Below are 24,056 nucleotides of genomic sequence, written 5' to 3' on the forward strand. Positions count from 1 at the left end.
AATGCTATTCAGATACCTACGTGCGGAGGTCTTCGCCTCACCTATCTTTAGTGCTTGGTGATTTCCACTCCCAGTGTGGAGACCTCTGCACACATAAGAATGTGTTTTAGTGTTAAATGTGGGAGGGACAGAAGGAAGTGGTTGGAAAATGGGGAATACTTTCTACTAAAGGGGAGGGTTTAAGTGAGGGTTAGGGAGGGGTTTAGGGAGGAACATGGGCCCAAAAAAAGAGTCAGGGCCTGATTATAAGATTGGTGGTCTCGCAGCATGCTGCCACGCCAGCGCCCTGCTGCGAGACCACCAAACCTGGAGTCAGACCACCTGCCGGATTATGAGTGCAATCTTGGCGGGTGGTCCTGCGGCAGTGCCCTTCTAAGGCTGAAAGAAGAGTCATAGAACTGAAGCACCATGGGAGCTCCGAAGCAGGTTTCTGCATGAGAAGAAGTGCAGTATGTCGTGCATTTCTTCCCATGCAAGAACTGGGGTGCTAACATACAGGGGGATACACTAAGTGCCCTCCTGCATGCATGCCCCTGCACAGAGGTGACAGGGGCCCTCTAAGGACCCCCTGAGTTGCCTCAACGCCACTCTTTCCATGGCGGGCTCACTGCCATGGAAATGGTCGCAGTGAGGCAACTCATAATATGCCAGGCAGTGCGAATCAGCACCGCCAGTATATTGCAGCCTCAAACTGTTGCACCTCCACCACGGGCAAGGTCCCTGGTGGTTGCAGCGGTCCTGTGCTGGTCTGACCGCCAAACTCGAAATATGGTGGTCGGACCACCGGTGTGGCGGTGGCCATATCACCATCACAGATTCGACGATCTGATCGACCGGTGAGCTCGTAATTAAGCCTTAAGTCACTTCCTATTCTCAAACTGCCTCTCTATAGTTACAAGAGTGAAAAAGGACCCAAAACAGTAGTAAATGTACTCCAGGTCGGAGCTGGGATAAGTCCAGCACCACCCACGCCCACTCACATGTACTACAACACCCTCCCATAGAAAATAAAAACCCGATAGGAACTCATTTAAAAATAAATTGAATTATTTGAACTGATTAAAAATATAATTACATTGCACTTAATGTTACAAAAATCTAAAAAGAAAACATAATTATTCATGCATTTTAATGTTTTAATCTTTTTAATATAATATAGTAACAATACGATTCATTAAAATAAATTACTGATAATTCTGTAGAACACTCTTAAAAATGTGAAATACGTAATAAAAATATTGTTTTTACATTAGGTAGGATTTTCAAAATAATAAAGTTTTCAATGTAATACTAAATTACCAAGCTGTAACGTTTTTATATTATTCTACATTAAAAATACATGTATAGTATAAAATTAATTAACATTCATATTTACTACAACCATAATGTTTCTATTTTTCTAAAAACTTTAATAAACTTTTTTACTTTTCCCTCTGTTTTACAATAGGAAGATCTCTACTCCAGTCATAAAGATCTCCAAATACATGCGAAAATTTACAAATATTAACTTTACACACATACATTTGTCTCTACCCTCTGAATTCAGGGGGTAGGGACATGTAAGTCTACACATTTGAGAAACTTTACACTCATAAATAGTGAATAGTCTCAAATAATAAAGTTACTCAAAAGTGTAAGAGTAAACTTGCCCATGTAGGTGTACTTTTATATTAGTTTAACTTTGTGAATAGGCCCCAATGCGTTCATCACCACACTAAGGAAGTTCTTTTAGCAACTTTAGAAGAAACAAGCTGTGAGGAAAAAACTGGTTCTAATGTGTGCATTGCAGTTAGCATGCAGCTTTTGATGCAATTTCATAACTGACTAAGCTGTATTACACAGATTGAAATTTGCTATCTGCAGGTCCGTGAAGTATCCCTAAAACTAAAGCAGTAAACCTTTGAACTATTTTACATAGACTACACATCTGTGACTTCCATGTTACATGCTGTGTTTTCAGCAGGCACATTAGCGCTCAATGCTATTTTATGATCAGTCAAACTTGTGACTAGACTGCACTCTAATTGCTCCTGCAAGTGCACTAACCACCAATTATCTTACTGCTATCATACCCTAAAACTTGCTGGGCACTCGAAGGAACTCTGCAGGTGGCGATATAACCCTGCAAGATATTGGCTTTGACAATACCTTTTAGTCATTCTGTATAGCATCAGCAAAATACTCTGCATCCTGGCAAAATGCTATAAAAACAGAGGTGGTAACCTTTGGACATCTCTGTCCCAACTGGTCTCCAGTTTGGTGGCCACCATCCTTTGGAGCTTTGCCTAAACCAACCCCCAAGGTGAGGAACTTAGGTGTTATCTTTGATAACAACCTGAACTTCATGGTGCACGCTAATCAGACAGCCGCCACGGCTTTCTATAAACTACGACTGGTAAAAAAGATCCTCCCTTTTCTCCCAAAGAACGTAGGCAAGACACTGGTAAGCGCGCTAGTCCTGTCTGCGTTAGATTACTGCAATGGCTTGTTAGCCAATGCCCAAATCAGGGTCATTAAGAAAATACAGAGAGTGCAGAACGCAGCTGCCAGACTTCTTTCGGGAATTCCCAGATTCAAACCCATAGCCAACACCATAAGAAGCTATCACTGGCTCCCCATCAGGAACAGAGTCAAATTTAAGACCTTGTGTATAGTTTATAAATCACTGCACCAACAAGCACCTCAATTCCTGAGAGACCACCTCACTCCATACAATCCTTCTCGACCTCTCCGTTCAGCTAAATTGAACGATTTGGTGGTACCCCGTACTAAATTGGTCACTTGGGGAGATCGACGTTTTCTGTTTGCTGCCGCGAAATTATGGAACACACTCCCCCAATCCATCAGATCCAGCCCAAACCTCTTGTCATTCAGAAAGCAATTGAAAACCTGGTTGTTTAACCTCTAAAAGTAGGAAGCTCAGCATAGGAGAAGTCTGCAATAGTAACAGCGCCGAGACGCTTGCGGCATTTGTTCGCGCTTTATTAAATATCAAAAATAAATAAATAAATAAATAAAAAAGCATTTTCAATGCAAACAATCCCGCTTTTGGGACCTTATAAGTATTTCTCAATGCAGCACATTATCGCACAATACTGCTAATTAAAAGCAATTTTTTTGAAGTTGGGAGCTCAGGTTTAGATGCACTGGAGGCCGAAGCCGAAACACCCACACAGCAGTACAGAGAAACTTGGTGTCAGTGACGCGCTATTGGCCTGCACCAGATCAGCTAGCCTAGAAAATTGCCAAAAAGAGGTGAACATTGTGAAGACGTTTGTTCAAGTTATGTCCTAGTGATTCGCCTGTAGAAAAGGGCCTAAATATTCTCCCTCTTCCAGATAGCGACACAGATGGCGCCTCACTTGATGAACAGAGAAAGGGGGGGGGGGGGCGGGAAACGGTCCTTTGTTTGTGCTCGGACGGTGAGGGGAGGTCTCAGCGCGAACCAGGAGGGTGAAAACATAAAGCCTAGCATAAGAGTGGCCAACTTTAAAGCTCCGAGGTGGGGTCCTGTGGTGGCCTAATAAAAATAAAAATTAAGAGGTGCATGCTGAACAAAAGGAAAGGCAGCCATTAGCTGAGCGCCAGCGCTTAGCAAGTGTGGATAAAAACTCACTTGCACATGGAAAGGGTGGGGAGAGGGAAATGCTGTGTTTCTGCTCTGAGGGTGGGGAGAGGGCTTCTATTGTTAACCAGAAGGGGAAAACAATAATGCATAAGAGTGGCCCATTTTGAAGCTCCGAGGTGAGTGTGCTTAAGAAAGGAAAGGCACCCAGTGACTGAGAGTGAGCTCTGCTCGGGAACAGCTAAAAAAATAGCGTTCACAAGTATAATAAATAACATGCAGCGTAAGAGCCCATCTAACAGGGGCAGTCCTCTTGGGAGGTTCCAAAATTTGAAAAGGAAGGACTAGTACGCTAATTCACCAATGAAAAAACAGAATTTACCAAGGACAATAAGAGGAGCCAATAGAAAAGATGGGAGGGGCTTCAAGCACATATTTTGAATACAGCAAGTCTTGAAGAGACAGTGCAAGCGCCATCTAGGCAAGAGCTAAAAAAACTGTGGTGGCCCCTCTTTCTGATAGGCAACATCCTCACCTGTAAATCCACACTGTGGTTTTGCCTTAAAGAGGAAACCAATTTGGAACATACTAAAGTGACAGCGTTTGTGTCACTGTTGTAAAGCTATCGGCATCAGCTTTTTACGGAAGCACAGATTCCATCTGCAGGCAATAAGCTATATTTCTCCAGAATATCTGAATAGGTGTTTTTTTTTGTAACATGGAGTTTCTTTGCTTTTAAAATTCTTAAAACCCAATAATTCCAACAGTCTGGGCAAGCAGGTCACTATTCATTGCTAGATATATCTGGGAAGGCAAGTTAAGAATATGTATGTTTTTCTTCCTATACCAAAGGACTTGTTGTTCAAATAGAAGGGCCTGAAGCTTTAAAAGTGTCAAAAGGATATTATGGGGGTGTCATGATTATGCATAGATGGTAACCAGAACTATGTTTCATTATGCTTGTCTGGAATCCCCATATTTCGTAGTCACATGTAGAAAGCTTATTAGTTACCCTTTTCCACAATCAAGCACCAATTCAATGGAGACAGAGAGGAAATGTCACTTTTTCAAAATCAATGACATTCTACAAGTTACTCTTATACTGAATATTATGCACCATCTTCCAGAGAGTCAGTCATAGCAACTGAGATCCAATAACCAAAAATAAGTGCCTTAAGGTGTACAGAATTAGAAAATACACAACCAGTCTAGCTTCCTCTTTGCTCACATTATTCTCCAAAGAAAAAGAGAACTAGAGCCAGCAGAGTGCCCAAACGAATAGGTTGATGGTGAGAGTGGGAAGCAGCTATCATTTGTATGTGGCAGCCAGAACCCCTTTTTGTAACTATGCATGCCAGCAATCCTCATAATCAGCTAAACAAGCAAGTGGGCTGCCCCTTTGCCAAAAACAAAAAAGAAAATCTCATAATTTCGGAATTTGACAATACATTTTGAAACGGTTGGTTTCTGTGGGGTCTCCTAGCAGGCTAATAATCGAGTCAGGTGTTTGAACCCATCAATTCCTTGGAGCGTACAGCTGTTGAAAATATGTTTTTTGAAGAAAGCCTTTTTTTGTGATTTAATTACCCTGGAATTAATATACACCAGTTTCTGTATAAGAAGTTTGTTATGATGGCAAAGTATAATAGATGGAAAACAATTTACAATAATTCCTTCTTTAATGCCAAGATTTTCATTCAACTCACAGTTCAGATAGAGTAGTTTATTTCCTAAGCCTTTCCATCAGAATTGGACCCTGTAGTTAAGGAGTTCTGCGTGGCTGCCATACAGCCAATTACAATAGCTGGACTTCCGCACACCTTTCAACAATGCTTTGAATTGATGGAATTAAGTACCTCTCACACCCTATGGAATGCACCGTGCAAGCCTTTCACACCAGTGCCATAACAACCAGTCAGTCAGAAATCCCTACGTAAAAACAAGTCTGAATGATAATGCTATCTGACCAATACACTCTCCTCAGGTGTTTTTTCCCAGTAACTATTTATTTTGTCTCCATGTACCAAAGTTTTCTCATCTGTCAAAGTTGGAAGGCTGAAAGGATGATTCAGTAAATTGAATGCTCATACAAGAAACATAATCCATAGGACGAATTCTTCCGTGTAAATTGGATAACGTTAACATCTCTTATCCACAGAGCTTATAAACGTGTTGTGTAAAACGCAAGAAACAAGCTACTGAAAAGTTTTAACACCAGCATTAATAGCTACATACGTGGCCGCTAAAATTATGGTTCAGGGGAAGGTAAAATTATGCAGCAAGAGAGGACCAAATAATTCAGCAAGAAAAGGCAAGTCATGCATTTTAATGCAGAACATTTTATGATATTGTTACTTGATTTTTCTTTTCAAATGATTTTTATTAACTTTTGTGGCAATAAAAAACTTCACAATACATCAATCGATGTTGGAGGTGGTACGACAGTGCAGTCATGCCAATAGAATGTATACAATAGTGTGCGAATATACGGATTGAGGGCATGGGGTCACAAATAACTGACGCCACGTGAGACCGGCGGGTGGTACTCGGGGGAAAGGAGGGGAGGGGGGGGGAACTAGGTACCAGTTGTGGGAAGAGGGAGTTTAAGACCATAGGTCATGTGACTACAGGGAGATGGGAGAGAGTACCCTAATGAGGGGAGAAGCAACTGGGGGGAGGGGGGAGGAATCAAGGGGCGAAGGCTGAGGCAGGGGGGCAGAGTTAAACGGATTGTACTAGGCATATCTGTGAGGAAGGCGGCGAGGGGGACGATGAAGAGGGGGGAGGAAGAACGTAGGGCGCTCAGCTGGGGAGGCGGGATGTGAGGAAGGGATGGGAGATTAGGCCATGTGCGTGTTAGAGAGGCGTTGGTGCTGTCGGCGACGCCGCTGCGTGTTGTGAGACGGCCGGGGCGTCGCGTCGGTGGGCTTGCAGGAATTAATGGGACAGTGTGGCCCACTCCAAGGATATAGGGTTCTTCCGCCGGCCCCTTGCCTCCTCCTCCTCCCGCAGTGAATCTTCCTCTGCCATAGCCCATTTTTTCACCGCTCCCACCCATGTCGCGAATGAGGGGCCGGCAGCCGCCCGCCATTGCATGGCTATGTTCCTTTTTGCTAAGAGCAGGGATAGGGCTGCATATCTGACCTGTACCTTGTGTGTCTTCGGCCGGCGGAAGATCCCCAACGCAACTGCCTCCCAGGAGCGAAGGTCTGCGAGGCCTGTGAGGGTGCAAAGTGAGTCAAGAATGGCCGACCAATAGGATTGAAGAGTCGGGCAACTCCAGAACATGTGTAGGAAGTGTGCGTCCGGAGAATGACATCGGGGCCAAAGGAACTGTGTGTCGGGGAAGAACCGCTGTAGGCTTTCAGGGGACTGATAGGCCCGGTGTAAAATATGGAATTGGATATTTTTGAACCTTGCGTTTCTCAAGACTTTCTTCAGGAATTTGAGCGCCCTATCCCACTCCCTGTCGTGCAATTGTCGTCCAAACTCGTCCTCCCAAGTAGCCCTCAGAGTCAGTAAAGGTTTGTATGTGAGTTCCCTGATTGACTTATAGAGCCAAGGGACAAGGTGTCTGCCGCAGCCCATGTAAAGGATGGAGTGGACTACGGGGTGCGTTGCAGGTTCGCCTGCTGTTAGGTCACCATGTGGGCGAAAGCAGTCAATGAGTTGGTGGTGTGTCAGAAACTGTCCGAGCGGTAGGTCATAGTCCTCTATAAGTTGGTCGTACGGACGAAGTTGGCCCTCCGCAAACAGCGTCTCTGCTTCTGTGATCTCAGATTCTGTCCATACGTGCATCATGGCGCTCGTGAAGTATGAGTCCCCACCCGGCCAACCCACTAGTGGTATTCGGGGGGAATAGCAAGGAGTCCCTGGTGCCAAACGGTGTATACGTAACATACATTGGCGGGCTACCGAGACCTGCAGAGGATATGTCTGGCGGGCTTGGTACCGGGGAGCAGCAGGTGACAGAGTTCTGGTGTGGGGATAGGGCCGTGTGATGTGTGAGTTTCCCCAGCGTCTCTGCCAGCCGTCCAGTATGACAGCCACTGGAGTTGTGCTGCTAGGAAGTATGACTCGAAGGCAGGGGCACCCAGGCCTCCCCGTGTGGAGGGTAGTTGACGCTTGGCAAGGGCTATTCTATGTCGGCCGTCCCCCCATACCAGTGTGCGGAGTAGCGTGTCCAACTCGCGGAAGAAGCTTCTAGGTGGGACAACCGGAAGGTTGGTGAAGTAGTACAATAGTCGGGGGACGATGACCATCTTTGTGAGTGCTACACGACCGATAGGGGCCAGTGGGAGGTGTTTCCAAAAGCCTACCGAGGCTCGGATGCTGGTGAGGACTCTGCGATGGTTGCCCTCGTACATATCAGTGGGTGACCGATAGAGGCGGACTCCCAGATACAGTGGGGCGCCCTCGGCCCAGGAGAGGTTCTAGATACCGATCTGGACTTCTTGAGGGTTTAGGGAATGATGCAGGGGATACACCACCGGCTTCTCCCAGTTCACTCGGAGGCCAGATGCCTCTGCAAACTCGGAAAGGATCGTCCATTTGGGGGTCAGGTCCCTGGTGATGTCCCGGACGCATAATAACACATCGTCCGCATACATGGAGACACAGTGAATCGTATCAGCTATGGGAATGCCCCTTGCCGCACCCTCCTGGCGCAGGCGAATCGCCAATGGCTCTACGGCTAAGGCAAAGATCAGCGGCAGCCCTGTCTTGTACCCCTTTCGACTCGCACCGGGGCCGAGATGTATTTGCCAAGTCTGACCCAAGACGTCAGATTAGTGTAGAGCAGTCGAGTGTATTGTGTAAGGGTGGGACCTATTCCCGTCCGGTGGAGTACAGCAAAGAGGTATGGCCAGGTCACAGTATCGAAGGCTTTTTCGAGATCTAAGATAATACAGGCTGCGTGTGGAAAGGCGTCGCTCACCTGGTCCTGAATATGAAAGACTCGTCTGATATTCTGGAATGTGTTCCTGCCGGGGACAAAACCATTTTGGTCTGGGTGTATTAGGGGACGAAGTATTTGTTCAAATCGGGTGGCCAGAATTTTCCCCAGGATTTTACAGTCCGCTGAAAGGAGTGTGATGGGGCGGTAGGAGGATAGCTGTTGAGGGTCTCTGTGCGGTTTGAGAAAGGATACAATCACCGACTCTCGGAGAGCGCTTGGGAGCTCCCCTCGCACAAGAGCATCCGCGATCATGGCCGTGAACCGGTGCGTCAGCAATGTGGAGAAGGTACTGTAGTACTCGAGAGGTAGCCCATCAAGCCCTGGGGCCTTGTTTCGAGCTAGGGATCGTATTGCGCTGGAGACGTCGGTCTCTGCGATTTTCGCTCCAGGGTGTCCCTGGTTGCTTTCTCGATTTGGGGAAGTGGTAACGAGTCTAGGAATTGTGAGGCCGCATCATGCCGATAGTGCGACAGAGTGCCGTACACGGCGGCATAATAGTGCTGGAACGCATCTAGTATGTCTTGTTGAGAGCGTACTAGAGTGCCCGCGGGGGACAGAATTTTGGTAATAGGTGTCGCATCCGAGTCTTGGCGTGCCAACCACGCCAGTAGTGTGCCCGTTTTGTCCCGCTCCTTGTGGACACGGGCGGCATAAGCTCGGAAGTTGAACTTGCGCATATCCAGAGCGGTGGCGTATTTCGTTTTGGCCTCAGCCACCTGGTCTGCTGTAGCCACCTGTGCATCCTCCTTCTTGGTGAGTGTTGTTAGCGTACGTTCCGTGTCGACGAGTATGCGTTCAAGCGTGCGGCGGGCCCCCGTTATCTGTTTAATGCTAGCGCCTCGTGCCAGTACTTTGAATGCGTCCCATTCCACAAGTCTGGTGGTGGTGGTCCCGGTGTTGGAAGTAAAATATTCTTGGATCGTCTGTGCATATTCGTGTCTGAAGACCTGGTCTGTGGGACAGTCCTTCGGGCGGCGCCAAGTGGGTACCGGAGGGTGGGGTGGTCTCCAGCGGAAGCTCAGGGTGTGTGCGTCGTGGTCTGAGATTACGCGGCCTAAGTAGTCAGTGTGTTTGACCATGGGTATTATTGACTGGGTGCATAAAAACCTCTCGAGTCTTGTCCGCAGATTATGTGGGATGGAGTGGAATGAGTACAACCGTCTATGGGGATGGTGTGCTCTCCAAGCATCTACTAGTGACCAGTGTGTGACCCAGCTACGGAATCTTCCGGATCGTGTGTGGGCTGGGGAATGTAGGGGTGGAGGATGGGACCTGTCGAGTGTAACGTCAAGCTCACAGTTGTTGTCGCCCCCTAGTATCCATGGGAGCGCTGCAAATTGGGCCAGTACGCCCAAGAGGGAGTCCCAGTATCTATCCTGCTCTGTGTTGGGTGCGTAGATGCTACCTAAGAGGATTGGCCACCCATCCAATACACCCTCCAACAGGACATACCTTCCCTCCTTATCCACCACCCTACGTGTCTACAGAAAGGGGGTGCCTGGTCGAATCCAGATGAGTGCACCGCGCGCATATGCCGAGTACGATGTGGCGCATATGAGACCGCGCCAGCGGGATCTTAATTTGTCTGACTCTACTGCTGTAAGATGTGTTTCCTGTAGGAATGTGATTTGAGCTTGTTGGCGCTTAATGTAAGCAAAGGCCGCATATCTCTTTCACGGCGTATGTAGGCCGCGCGCGTTCAGGGTGATTATATTAATGTCTGCGTTCAGCATGGGATGGTATGAAAAGGGTGGCTCACGCCTAGAAGTGGCTGCTCGCATACGGGATTTATGGGCCTGCGAGCGTGGTGGTGCTGTGCGTGGGGATGGCCCTCGCTTGCCTTCCTCCATATGTGTCATCTGCCCTTATGTGCATGCCTTCAGTGGGGTGTAGGGAAGGTGAGAACAGGGTAAATGAAACCAACAACTGAATGAGAAAACTGTCCCAATATACGTGGGGTGCATCGGCAAGCTCGATGCGTCCAAACCAGCTCTCCAAGAACCAGGGAGCGAACAGGTAAATCTTAGGAATGGCAGGCCGGGCATGCGAGGCAAATTCCTTTTTGGGCGTTTGTAGGAGAAGTGGTCATCCAATTAGGGTATACAGTGTCCATCATGTCCTGACCAGGGTCGTGGGTGGGCCCCAGGGGGGGTGCTCACTCTCCTTGGTCCTCGAGCTGGGCATGTTGTCGGGTTGTGGCCAGTGACATCTCTATTGAGCAGCGTCAGCGATCAAGGCTGTGATTGGGAGCATGGTGATGGAGTCTGACGCAGGGTGGGGTGAATTACTGTTGTCTTCACTACTTGATGCGAAAAGGGGCGGAATCCCCTCGATGTCCTCCCCTGGTTGGGGAGCCTCAAGGTCCGCGACAGCCTGAAGGGCACTGCGGCACTCCTGCATGAGCTGCTCCAGGTCCGGGGATTCAACTTCTCGGCGCTTGGTGGGATCTCTCCAATCCTGTCGTCCCTGCTGTGGCGCTTGCTGTGTGGCACCCTTCCTATTGCAGGTGGTCCGCGTGTGCAGTGGAGATCAGCCCAGTCGCACGCCTCCTCGGCTGTGGAAAAAAAGTGTGTGCAGCCCTCGTGGATCACTCTCAGGCGGGCCGGGAAGAGCAGAGAGTACTGTACTTCTTTCTCCAGCAGGCGCCGTTTCACCTCCAAGAATGACGCCCTGAGTTTTTGTACCGCCTTGGCGTAGTCCGGGAAGATTATGACGTGTTGGTTTTCGATCTGCAGAGGGCCCGCACATCTGGATGCCCGCAGCACTGTGTCCCGGTCCTGGAAATGGAGGAACTTCGCTAGTAGGGGGCGAGGGGCGCTGCCGGGTATCCGACTCCCGGTTGGGACCTGGTGGGCCCGTTCCAATGAGAAGAAGGCGGTGCGGTCCTTTGTCGGGGTGAAAGATTTCACCCAGGCCTCCACATATTCGATGGGGTGTGTTCCCTCGTCCCCCTCCGGCAATCCTATTACACGTATGTTGCAGCGCCGAGAGCGTCCTTCCAAATCGTCCACCTGGTTCTCTACCGCGACGAGACGGTCCATGGCTGAACGGAGTGTTGACTGCTGGGTCTTCAAAGTGGGTTGAACGTCTGCCAGGGTCTTCTTCCCCTCTCGGACCCCATCCGCCAGCTTCCGTTGGTTGTCGCGGAGTAGTTTGATGTCTGTGGTAAGAGTGCCCGGGCGTTCTTTCATGGATGCCCTGGAGAGTTCAATGGCCTCCAGGACTTTGTCTAACTTGTCCGATATGGTTGGGTCCTGTTGTGGCGGGGGTGTCTTGGTTAAGGTACTAGCGCGAGGTTGATTTTCTGGTGCGGTTTCAGGGACCGCCGTCTGTTGTGTGGCCATTGTCTTTCCCATGGCGGTGATCTGGGGTGCAGCGTCCGTGTTCGTTTTCTTCTGGCGCGGAAGTGCTGTCGGGGCGCAGCTTCCCTGCGTGGTAGTCGCGTGGCTCGCCGCCTTCTTGTGGTAGGGGGCGTAGTGCGCCCTGAGATCGCCCGCGCCCCAGCGGGGGCTGCCCCGCCGTGGCGCCAGTCGTGCCTGTTTGTTGGGGGCCACCGTACTCAATGGGTCTTGCGTGAATCTTCTCCGTGCACCTGCGCTAGTAAGGAGGGCAGGGGGTATCACCCCTCGAGAGCAGTCTGGTGCCCACCCAAAGGAAATTCCAGTGAGCCCTCGGGCAGCACCGTCAGCTGTGGAGGTTCCAGGAATGGGGCCGGATCCCTGCCCAGGTCAGTCGATCCCGGTCGCCACCTTAGGGTCAGGCAAAGACTGTTGTGGCGGTTGGTGTGCCAGGAGGGCACTGCTGGGTGCCGCACTCACCCCCAGAAGTCTGTGTGCCTGGTCAGGAGTTCTCTTCGCTCCGATGGTGTCTCGGCATGGGCGCCATTTTGGAGTCAGGCGGGCACCCATTCCAGCAGCTCCCGACCGATCTCTGCACCCCCGGGGGGGGGGGTGGCAACTGATCCGCTGTTCCTTCCTGGGAGTACGATGTATGTCGGGGGGGCAAGGAGCACCCCCGCCTCCCATAGCGGTCCGTTGCCGGGCGGTGATGTCTGGTTCCCGCCGACTGCCTCAGGCTGTCACGGGGACGGTACCGGCAATCCGCCTCTGTTCAGCGCGATTCTCGAGAGCAGGGGAGGACACCGCATCGCAGGATCCGGCTCTTCACGGCCGCCGGGCCGCGCACGTTCAGGCAGGTCGCAGCTGTCCTTCCCCGTCCCTGTCAGTAGCGGGTCGCCGCCATCTTGACCACGGGCCCGCGAAGCTGGAGCTTTGCTGCTTTGTGCTCCTCTGGCACGGGGGACTCAGGTCTCTCTGGCGCTCCCGGTGCCGCCGACGGTCCGGGGTCTGGTGGAGGTGTTCTAACCCCAAAAGGACAGCAATGATTGGACAGTTGGGCTGCCCGTAGCAGGAGCCTCAGCAAGCAGCCGCCATCGTGGCTCGCTAAGCCACGCCCCCTGATAGTGTTACTTGATAATTGTCTTTTTCACATTATCATTGTCTGGGAAAAGGTTTCACCTCATTAATACCAGTTTAATCTTCAAATACAGTAAAAACAACAGAAAGATTACCAGTAAACCTTTGCATGGGGCTTTACACTACACTCTGTGAGACATGCTGTATTCATTCTATGGGCTTTCAACACGCTCAGCATGTCTGGTTGATTGGTTGAGCTGACTTTCAAAATCCCTTTACTTTGGTTGGTAAATGCTATCCATCTGTACCACCTTTGGGTGCTTGGTTCCCTCCGAGGGGAAATCACTGATTGTTTCTTTTAGTTTCTCTGTGCTGCTGTGTGTGTTTAGGCTTTGCCTACAAGTGCATCTAAGCCTGAGCTCTCAACTCAAAAACGATAGCTTTCAGTAGCAGTAATGTGCAATAATATACTGCATCGCAAAATACCTATAAGGAGCGAGACCGATTGCATTGCAAATGCTTGTTTAACAAGCAAATTGACCTCCTAATGGAACAGCTCTCCTCAACTAGAGCTAAAAGGAGAGTTATAAAGATCACAAACAGAGAGTAGTGTGCAGACAAGTGTAAGGACGGAAGTAGACATGGAAAGAGAGGGCACGAAAGGAGGCGGTGAGAGGGGGAGGTAGGGAGAATTTGAAGTAAATGGAAGAAAATTAGAGAGGAAGTTCTAAACAGTTAGAGAGGAAGTTCTAAAAAGAAAGAGAGAGCAGGAGATCCGAAGAACATAAAAGAGGGAACATTTGAGAGAGGGGAAAGAGCCTGAGGAATGAGGTGAAAATAGAAAAAGAAACAGATACTATGTCATGAAGGAAAGATAAAGATAAAAAGTGAAAAGAAAGAGGAGGCAGGTATACAATGGGAGAGCAACAGAAAAGAGACAACGTGGAGTAAATACAAACAGCAAGAGAACGGGTGGGTGACAGAGAAAAAGAATGGAAAGATATATGTAAACTGAAGAAAGGAAGAGAGAACAGCATAGAGAGGAGGGCAAGAGAGATTAATATAGAGACGAGTGAGTCGGCAGAGGGGCAATGGGTAAGATATGCAGAGGGGAGCAAGCATGTGAGAAGAAGGGTAGTAAGAGAGAAAGATTAGGTAAAGATGCAAATTGAAAGAGATGTAAAATCCTATTACAGTATTACTAACTTTATTAGCCCAATGTGCTTTAAAATGCAGTGTTCCATGCAAATGTTGCCAAACACTCCTTGAGCCGCACCTCTATGCCACCTTCTAAAGTAATCATCAAAGGTTCCAAATGCACACAAATTCACTAATTTTCTACAAATGTGTGAAAGGTGGGACAATATAGCACCTCCTGAACACATGACATCGCTTCTCCGCAGAAACGATGGCTCCTTCTTGTAGATTCTTGTGCAAGTAGCAGTGATAAAGGTGCAAGAGACAGATCTCCAGAGGGAAAGGCCACCATAGAAGTTAAAAGCCAAATGGCAGAAAACACTGACAGATATGCACTGGCAGCAGACAGATATGAAAATCGCACAAAACAAAACTAGGGCAGAATAGGATCAGCAAGTAGGAATCCAAGGCTGAAAAAACTGAAGGTAGAAAATCAAGAGACTAAAATAGAAGTGAGAAAATGAAAAACAGCCCGCCAAAAATACTCCTATTGCCTTGTGATATGATACCAGTGAATTTATGAGGACTTATATAATGGAGAAAGAACAGCAAAAAAATAGGAACAGGAAATTATCTACAGGAAGCAGAGACTTCATCTTGGCTTGAGAAGACTTTTATATTTAATGCTGTGAAAGCATCCATCTTAGGTAGTTATGTAGTAGAGGAACTAGGCCAAGAAGCAAAAATGACCTATAAGAAACAGGGAGTCGTCTTAGCTTGGGAAGACTGCTATAACCAGTGGCACGAAACATTAATGATAAATAAGTACATTAATAAGTAAGACAAGGACTAGAATCATTAGGTCAAAGTAGAACGTGAAGAGAGGTTAGAGAAACCTTTGTAGCATTGATACTTAAAGTATGGCCAGGGGGCTGAATGTGGCCCTCCTGACCTTTACATGCCTCCCCCTGGTCAAGAGCAGCACTGGACTAATGTTTGCCTGACTCAGCACTAACATAAATAATATGTTAAATAAACCGGCAAGCATTTATTTAAAAGTTAATTGAAATTAAAGAAAGGAATTAACTAGGGTGTCCTAAACCTTTTAACTTTAGGAACACCATCACTTATAAAAACATCTTGCAGTAAAAGTATGATAAATTCTGTTAATAATTCATTAACATACAAAACCGTTTCATCTTAGTGCATCAGATTATCACTGCATTAAGAAGCATTTTTTTGTGATCGTTTTCAAACATGAATTGAGAAACATTCAGTCTTCCCTACGCCCTGATAATGATGCCAATAGTGCATGAAGAGGCAAGTCACTTGTCACGTGCATCTTTTGAGGGCTGGGGTTTCTAATATACATGAACAACATATAGTTTATTGAATCAAACACTGAAGAAGGCTTTGTACGCACACATCCTGAAGTCATGTATTTCGAGGTCCTTCTGTGCTAATGAAGAAAAAGGAGGAAAAGTTAAATAAAATAATTTCCTAGATTCACACAGTATGGTTAAGCGGAGAAGCCGTGATTAATCCCAAGTTTTGGATTCACATTGTCCAATTCAGACACTAGATGCATACGCCTAACTTCCCTTACACCCACCTTACCACAAACGCCTCCCCAAACCCTGACTGCCACCTTGCTGGTATCAATGCAGCCCTTGGTCACATCACAGACCAAATTTGTGCCCCCTGGGAAAATGTTTGTGAGTACCCATGATCTACAGAATGGCTGCAAAGCATGGATAAGCAGAGAGAGGTAAGCCTCCTATCTGATTTGATTGTAGATAAGAAGTACTCTCATAACATAAGCTATCCTCTGCAGGCCCTCAACAATACCTGTACCCCAGCAACTGTGCTGCCCATGATACAGAACAGGGAACAACAAATTGTAAGGGTCTCTCAGCCTGACAAGATGTCCTTGGATAATAAGACTTCTATTAAAATATGACCAATGGGACAGCAATTGTTTACTGGGAATCCACTTGGATATAGAACACCATAACATATCCTTCAATGCGACTGACTTACATTTTAGTGTTACTAAGGTAAAGGAGTGTTGTGGTTGCCGAGACAGGGTAGAAGTTGATTTTAGTCGCTGAATATTTTAACATTATGAATAAGAGGGCCATCCAGAAATTTTAGTTTGATGAAGTGGTATGAGGCGTATAAGGCAGAAGAAGGTTTGTTCATCTTTTACTTGTAGATGGCATAAGAAACCAAATGAGGAGATGTCATAAGGGAGGCAGTGTCCAGGAATAATAGAAGTCGACTTGCAGGTAGTTAGTGGTGAATGCAAGGAGGACTGTGAAAGTCTGGTTACCGGGCTAGAAGGAGAAGAAGCCCAAAGCTTTGCCACTGATGTCTAGGCAGGTGAGGATTGTAAGCTGTGTTGGATGGTCGATTGAATAGATGGCACAGAAAAGCTGAGGAGAATATCAAGATCGTGAGGTGATTGCAGGGAGAAAAGGCTAAGGTGAAAATATGTGTAATAGACAATGCAGGGGAGCAGCGGTGACAAAAGCTGGATTGCAGTAGATTGAATGAATTCTGACATTAATAGGATGCATTTCATTCTTAGGTTTGCACACGTAGGTCGTCTATGTCATCCTAAAAAGTCTCTGGGCTTTTTAAAATAGATCCTGATAATCATCTATCTTAGGTCGTAAGGCTATATGTTTCACAAAATGCAAACCTGTAACGAGAATTCTCAGACTTCTCTGCTTTTAGGTTGGGCCTGAGGTTGGTCATTAGGTCCTGATAGTATTTCTTAAGTTGTGAGGTTGGACGATGATACTGATAATGCTGATGATTCCAGAGAGCTAGGTGTGGAGGGATTAATGCAATGAACTATGGAGTTCAACACTAAGGTGACTGGTTTGGACTGGCAATGGACGCGGGGAGTTCTTAGCTTGAAAGAAGGGAAGGAGCCGGCTGAACCCCAATCCCTGACGGCGTTAGAGTAGGATAGCTCAGGAGAGGAGGGCAATGAGATGTAGTGGTGGAGAGGATGGGCGAGAAGCTGTACTATTAGCAGGTGCAGGACTGCTGCAGGTTTAAATCATTCCTGGTAGGGCAAGGGAGGAGGGTGGGTATAGAGGGAGAGTCCAGCGCCTGCTCTCACACTGCCTTCTCTGTGTGCTAGATAGGTACCTATAAATCTCGTAGTATTAATCTAATCTTTCATTTCCATGGCCCTCAGGATCTCAGCATCCCTGCATGGCCACGTCTCAGAAGCTCGCGTGAATACGGTACGGAGGCTCCAGAAGAGCGAGCTCTCCGCCCCCCCCCTCCCCCCCTACAGCCGTCCCACTGCTTCACCTCATTACCCAGGGCAGAGAGAACTGAGATCCCATCGAAAGGATAACCAGAGATGAAGGATAGAGTATGTGTCAGAAAGGGATCTGTGGGTGTGAACCTCCTGAGGGATTGAGAAACCTGGGAGTAAAGGGCTTCTGCGCTTCTCTTTATATCTCTCCTTCTCAGAAGCTGCTACCAGGCGCTGCGTCCTCGCAACAGCATCTGCACCCACCAGAGGATCTCCATGCTCCCAGCTCTTTGATTAGACCTTGCTGCTGAGCTCCACAGAAAACGTGCCTTCTTCTTTTATATGACTTCAGCGTTTCAAAGTTTCACATTTTGAGGCTAGTCTGTTACATAGTGTAAGTCTCTCAGCCGAGGGCCTAGCTAGCCACAGAAGCAAGTGTCGGCTTATGATTGAAACGTTGAGATGGGCAGGGAGGATCTTGACTTCGGCACTCAGGAGCCACCTGAGAGAAAACGAGGGTTACCAAGTTTGCGCATGTGCTACACTTGCCCGCCTGCCACAAATAGGTATTTATTTATTTATATACTAGCAGCCCGTCCCGACGTTGTCCGGGTATGAATTGCTGCCGGCCAGTAGTATATTGTTTTGTAGGATTTCGTTTTGATAGCATTTCTTATATGTGACAGGCCTGTGAAACGCTCCGATTCACAGTGCACTGCTGATGCTCTTAAGAGTGCGCGTTCAGTAGTGTGTGAACTCGAGTTTCCCTACTTTATTTTTCCTTGCAATATTATATAGCGCAAACTCGACAACATGGCATGAGCACAATTTACATTACAGAAGAACACATTCATTTGTGGTAGGCACGGGGAGACAAAGTGATTTGCCTGGAATCTCAGGATGTTGAGCTGATGCCGAGATTCAAGCGTAGCTCCCCAGCTCTAAAGTTCGCAATTCTAGAACTTGTGGCAGGAGGTGTGTCTAAAAGTGTATGTCGGCGCTGGCCATCAATGAGAGAGACCTGTGCATTTTTCAAATCAGTGGTGAAAAAATATGAGTATGTTGCTGGAGATGTCGGCCGCCGTGCCACCAATTTACTTACCGGGGGAGGGTAGACACCCATTATTCTGCAACTTTCTTTCCGCATACCATCACTCCGCAAACTTTCATTACGAAAGTACCATGACTCCGCAATGCCATTATAACGCATGGCATTACATTTGATATGCTTTTACCACAAATACATTTACAACGAAATTCATTGTAAATGCATGAATGGTAAAAGCATATTTTTTTTTAATGTTTGGATAAGGTCAGTATGGGTATAGGGGTATATGTTTTGGGGTACTGAGGTATATGTTTTGGGGTGTTTGGGTATTTTAAGGGTTCAGATATAGTTTTGGGTTATGGGGTACAGGGGTAGTCTTAGGGTTAGGTATGGGTTTTGGGGTATAGGGGTATTTTTAGGGTTCAGGGCTAGGTTTGGCTTTTGGGGTACAGGGGTATTTTAGGGTTCAGGGGTAGGTTTGGGTTTTGGGGTACAGGGTTATTTTTATGAGCACAATTTACATTACAGAAGAACACATTCATTTGTGGTAGGCACGGGGAGACAAAGTGATTTGCCTGGAATCTCAGGATGTTGAGCTGATGCCGAGATTCAAACGTAGCTCCCCAGCTCTAAAGTTCGCAATTCTAGAACTTGTGGCAGGAGGTGTGTCTAAAAGTGTATGTCGGCGCTGGCCATCAATGAGAGAGACCTGTGCATTTTTCAATCAGTGGTGAAAAAATATGAGTTTGTTGCTGGAGATGTCGGCCGCCGTGCCACCAATTTACTTACCGGGGGAGGGTAGACACCCATTATTCTGCAACTTTCTTTCCGCATACCATCACTCCGCAAACTTTCATTACGAAAGTACCATGACTCCGCAATGCCATTATAACGCATGGCATTACATTTGATATGCTTTTACCACAAATACATTTACAACGAAATTCATTGTAAATGCATGAATGGTAAAAGCATATTTTTTTTTAATGTTTGGATAAGGTCAGTATGGGTATAGGGGTATATGTTTTGGGGTACTGAGGTATATGTTTTGGGGTGTTTGGGTATTTTAAGGGTTCAGATATAGTTTTGGGTTATGGGGCACAGGGGTAGTCTTAGGGTTAGGGATGGGTTTTGGGGTATAGGGGTATTTTTAGGGTTCAGGGCTAGGTTTGGCTTTTGGGGTACAGGGGTATTTTAGGGTTCAGGGGTAGGTTTGGGTTTTGGGGTACAGGGTTATTTTTTATGGTTCAGGGCTAGGTTTGGGTTTTGGGGTACACAGGTATTTTTAGGGTTCAGGGGTAGGTTTGGGTTTTGGGGTACAGGGGTATTTTAAAGGTTCAGTGCTAGGTTTGGGTTTGGGGTACAGGGTTATTTTAGGGTTCAGGGGTAGGTTTGGGGTACAGGGGTATTTTTAGGGTTCAGGGCTCGGTTTGGGTTTTGGGGTACAGGGGTATTTTTAGGGTTCAGGGGTAGGTTTGGGTTTTGAGGTACAGGGGTATTTATAGGGTTCAGGGCTAGGTTGGGGGTTTGGGGTACAGGGGTATTTTTAGGGTTTAGGGATAGGTTTGGGTTTTGGGGTACAGGGTATATTTATAGGGTTAAGATGGGTTAGTGTTTAAGGGTGTTGGGGTATTTTAAGGAGTAAGGGTGGGTTATGATTATGAGGAGCAGAGGTATTTAAAGGGAGCAGGGTGGACACCCGGAGCTGGAATGTACAGAACCTGGGAAGAAAAAAACATGAAATATTGGGCACAACACTCGCTTTTTTTCCCGTAATCCCGTGCCCCGCACACGCCCACGCCCCCAGCACACACCCAGGCCCCCAGCACACGATATGAGACATGGCATGAGGGGCGGAACGTACCACACGCCCCCAGCGTTTGTCACGCCCCAAGCACACGCCCACAGCACAACGCAGACACGCCTACAAGGGACTACTTCGCTGGCACGTTTTTTTTTACATTTTAAATGTATATGGTGGGCGTCTGCATAGCCTATGTCCTTCTACTGCAACTGCCCTTTCCAACGCTGTATTGGGTGTTGTGATTGGTGCTGTGGTTCCTGAGATTACCCGCCTCAAAGGTTTGGGCTCTCTCTTTATTATATTAGTATAGATTTATGTAGGAGAGCTTTACATCAATGCATGTTTCCTTTACTTTCTTTTCTAGTGCTATGATTGGTGCATTGGAGCATTTGGGTGCTGATAACACAGAGATGGGGGAAAGTCAGAGTAGAAACCCAATCACTAACCCTGATTTGCAGAAAATTCAATTACAGACAGACTCTAACAGCTCAATTTTTGGACCTTTTCCCAAGTGCATGTGGTTGAACTCGACCCTGCGGCTTAAAGTTCAAGACATTTTTACTATTTTCAGTGGCATAGCTAGGGTGCCATGGGGCCTCATGCAAGCCAGCAAAATGATACCCTCTCCCCTGTTTAGATGGTGTTTAGATGGTGAAACACAGCAACAATTAAGGTGCAGAGGGTCTCTAAGCCCTGATGCTACTGTACGCAGAGCTGTCAGGGTTAGCCCTTTGTTTTTCTCACTGCCTGAGACCAGTTACTCGGCCATTGATCAAGGGTTTATAGTTGATCTGTAGCGGGACACCAGTTTCTGCGGCTGCCCAATATGTTTTGAACAAGTAATAAAGGTATTTAAACTGTAGCCTTCACCTACCAACATCCAATAAAATGCTAGTAGAACTGGTGTTATGGGATCGTGCTGGCACCATGGATGTCTTTTGTGACCCCTGGCTTGCCTCTTGCTACCCCTGGCACTGCTTTTGCGTCCCCTGGCCTCAGAGGTGACACAATTAGTGCTCAGAACATAGGGGCAGCTCTTCCTAATGGACGCTGATTGGAGCTCCACTTGCCTAGTTTCTGACAACTTTTTTATTATATAAATAGTGAATGATATTATGCACTAATAATGTAATAACAAATGGAGTACATTATTTGGGCTATGACTCTATCGGGAAGCTAAGGTAAGTAAAAATGCTGTTAAATGTTTGCTGTATGCAAGCTTGCGGTGCAAGTGTGTTTATGTGTGTGAGTGTTAGTATGTGTAAGCATGTGTATGTGAGTCAAAGTAAAGGTCAAATGGCCTGCAATGTCATTTCCACTACCCCTGCATTTTTGTGAATTGACGTCCATGGCTGGCACGCACATTGTGGCTGCCTTTTTTGTGGCTTTCGCTTCTTGGAAGTGCAGTGTGCATGACATTGCATCAGTCCAGTCCAGCCATCACCAGGGCTGTTATCAGTTCTACCCAGAGCTCAGTTCACCACAGACAGCTGCTATTTTACCCTTGACCATTGTGCTAGTTTGAAAGACATGTGAGGCAGGCTCAGTTTCCTTACTTACTGCAAAGGAGATATAGATGATACTCGGGTGAGAAAAAGTGAATTGCGCTATATTGCTCTGCACTCCAGAGTCACGGGCTTGGCTTGATTTATGTAAGCCTAGATCAGGATAAGCAATGGTACATAACTTCTTTTATCCAGGGAACAGTTGCGGCCGGCATGATTTGCGGGTGGTGTTGTCACTAGGGGTTCACGGGGTTCGAGGCGGGAGAGGTTTAATTCATTTTTTTTTAAAGTTGCTTTTCTGGTCCCGTGCTGCCTCAGCTCCTGGCCAGGTCCCGCATTTTCCTGCGGCTCTCCTGAACAAGAAGCAGCCACTGGCAACCTCCCTCCCTTTCCCATAGCCAATCACAATGCTGCCATGGCAGCATTGTGATTGGTGGGGACGGACCCCAGCCGGGTGTTTATGGGGAGGCCATTTTCACTATGTAGGCTACATGCAGCCTACATAGAGAAAAGGGAGAGTGCATGTAACTGGTTTCATCGGACCCAGAGGGCCGACCAAACAGTCAGGGCCCACAGCATTGGGCAAGCCACTCCTCCCCTGCTGTCATGCAGACCCGCCCACCCGCCCGCCCCAAACCAAACCCTTCTGCTTTTGAGCAGTGCGAGAAGCAGAAACATAAAATGGTCATTTCTGCTTCTCGCACTGCAAGAAAGCAGTGGGCCGACGCTCCTCCTCCCTAATGGAGGAGCCGCCCCTGCTGGGTAAAAGAGAAACTTGTGCAGAACCCGGTACTCAGGTACTGATTATCTTCCATTATCAGCCTGGGGTGGGGTATGGGGACCTGCTAAGTTAAGCTGGTTTCTCGGGCAACACCCGCATAGGTGTAGGGATTGTTTCTCACGGCTTGCACCCTAACAACTCTCTTCTCTGAAATTAATGATTTCCTTGTCTACTGTCAATAAAGTGCTGGGAAAAAAGCATGAAGTGCCTGTGCAGGGCAGTGCCTGAGCACAGTAATACAAGGCTCGATAGGCAAGTCTGGGTAAGGAGTGATACCTGTTTCAGCTGTGTCTTCCTCTGCACCTCCTCCTCACCAGGACAGACCGTGGACAGGAAAGGACAAGGGGAGCATGCTTCGATGGGAGGAGGCCTTCAGAGGTGCCTTAGGTATGGGCATTGACCAGCCCTCTAATTGATGTACTATGCAGACTGAAGCCATCTTTCACAGTCCTGTTCTCTCCCTCTACACCTGTCTACTGCCGTGCCTTCTCCAGAACTTTATTTTTTTTAAATTTCTCGTGGTCAGTCTAAATGTTCCTCTTTATTTTGCAGGCTGTGTCTTTCCTCACTCCTCTGGCTGTTATCTTTGTTGTGAAGATAATCCAACGCACAGACCGGACCGAGCTCAAAGAGGCCTGTTTAGGTAAGAGTGCTGTCTATTTTACCACAGACATCTATGTAGAGTGATATTTGAGTCCTTTCCTGATTTCTATCTGAGTGCCTGCTCGAAAGAATGAACTAAACGCAGTTACATTTCCACCAAAATGACTCAGCTGAACCACCAATGCCACCTAATCTCCACTGAAAAGCAAACATATGCAACACCAAACTGTAAGGGGATGTTTAGTGGCTTTTTTCCCGGCACTTTGTTTCCTGCATCAAACCTATCAATAGTCAGTATTGAAAATAACATGCTCCTCCATGGGTGCCGCCATGTTGGAGGTAGGGTTTCCTGTTATAGCAGTTCACAGTCATGTTTTGGTATCTGACAGACATAGCGCTAAGGGGTCTAATTTCAAGTGCTGCTGATTGATTTTCCCTCACTCCCTCATCACATTTAAAGTTCACCACCATCACAGCACAAAATCCTCCACAGAGTACATGGTCAGTGCCCATATATCTGGTCTCACTGGTGATTATTTTCCAGAAACTCGAGACACTATACTGGCCTTTTGCTGAAGGCCTGGCACATCAGTATCAGTCTTTCACAGAGGCGACCTCACCATGAATGGTTCAGGTCACTGGTTCTAGATCAGGATGATACTTCGTTACCATTTATTGCAGCGAAACCTCGGAACCAGCGGGCACCCACTGACTGAGCTGAAGGCAGTGCCGTCTTAATGAATGGGCACGCTGGGCAGTTGCCCGCGGGCCTCACGAGCATAGGGGTCCAATGCAGACCAGAATGTAACACTAATTTTCCGTTAAGCATTTTTATTCCTGTGAGTTGCTGTGTAGGCGGGACTCAGTGCACTGCTTTGCCCGGTGGCCTATAATGCTGTTAAGACAACCCTGGCTGGAGGAATCTCTAGTGATGGGATGGCTGCCACATAAGGAGCAGCAAATA

The 24,056-nt window shown here is 47.4% G+C and overlaps 1 protein-coding gene across 1 annotated transcript in view; it reads left to right on the forward strand.

The window, feature by feature from the left end:
* PLPP4 (phospholipid phosphatase 4) overlaps nt 1-24,056 on the forward strand; it is a 918,420-nt gene that overhangs the window by 411,708 nt on the left and 482,656 nt on the right. The window contains exon 3 of the mRNA XM_086920298.1: nt 23,042-23,132. Within this exon, the coding sequence (XP_086776424.1) occupies nt 23,042-23,132 (91 nt within the window). The remainder of the gene's footprint in view (nt 1-23,041; nt 23,133-24,056) is intronic.

This window comes from Lissotriton vulgaris, chromosome 5, assembly GCF_964263255.1.
Source record: "Lissotriton vulgaris chromosome 5, aLisVul1.2, whole genome shotgun sequence".
Lineage (NCBI taxonomy): Eukaryota > Metazoa > Chordata > Amphibia > Caudata > Salamandridae > Lissotriton > Lissotriton vulgaris.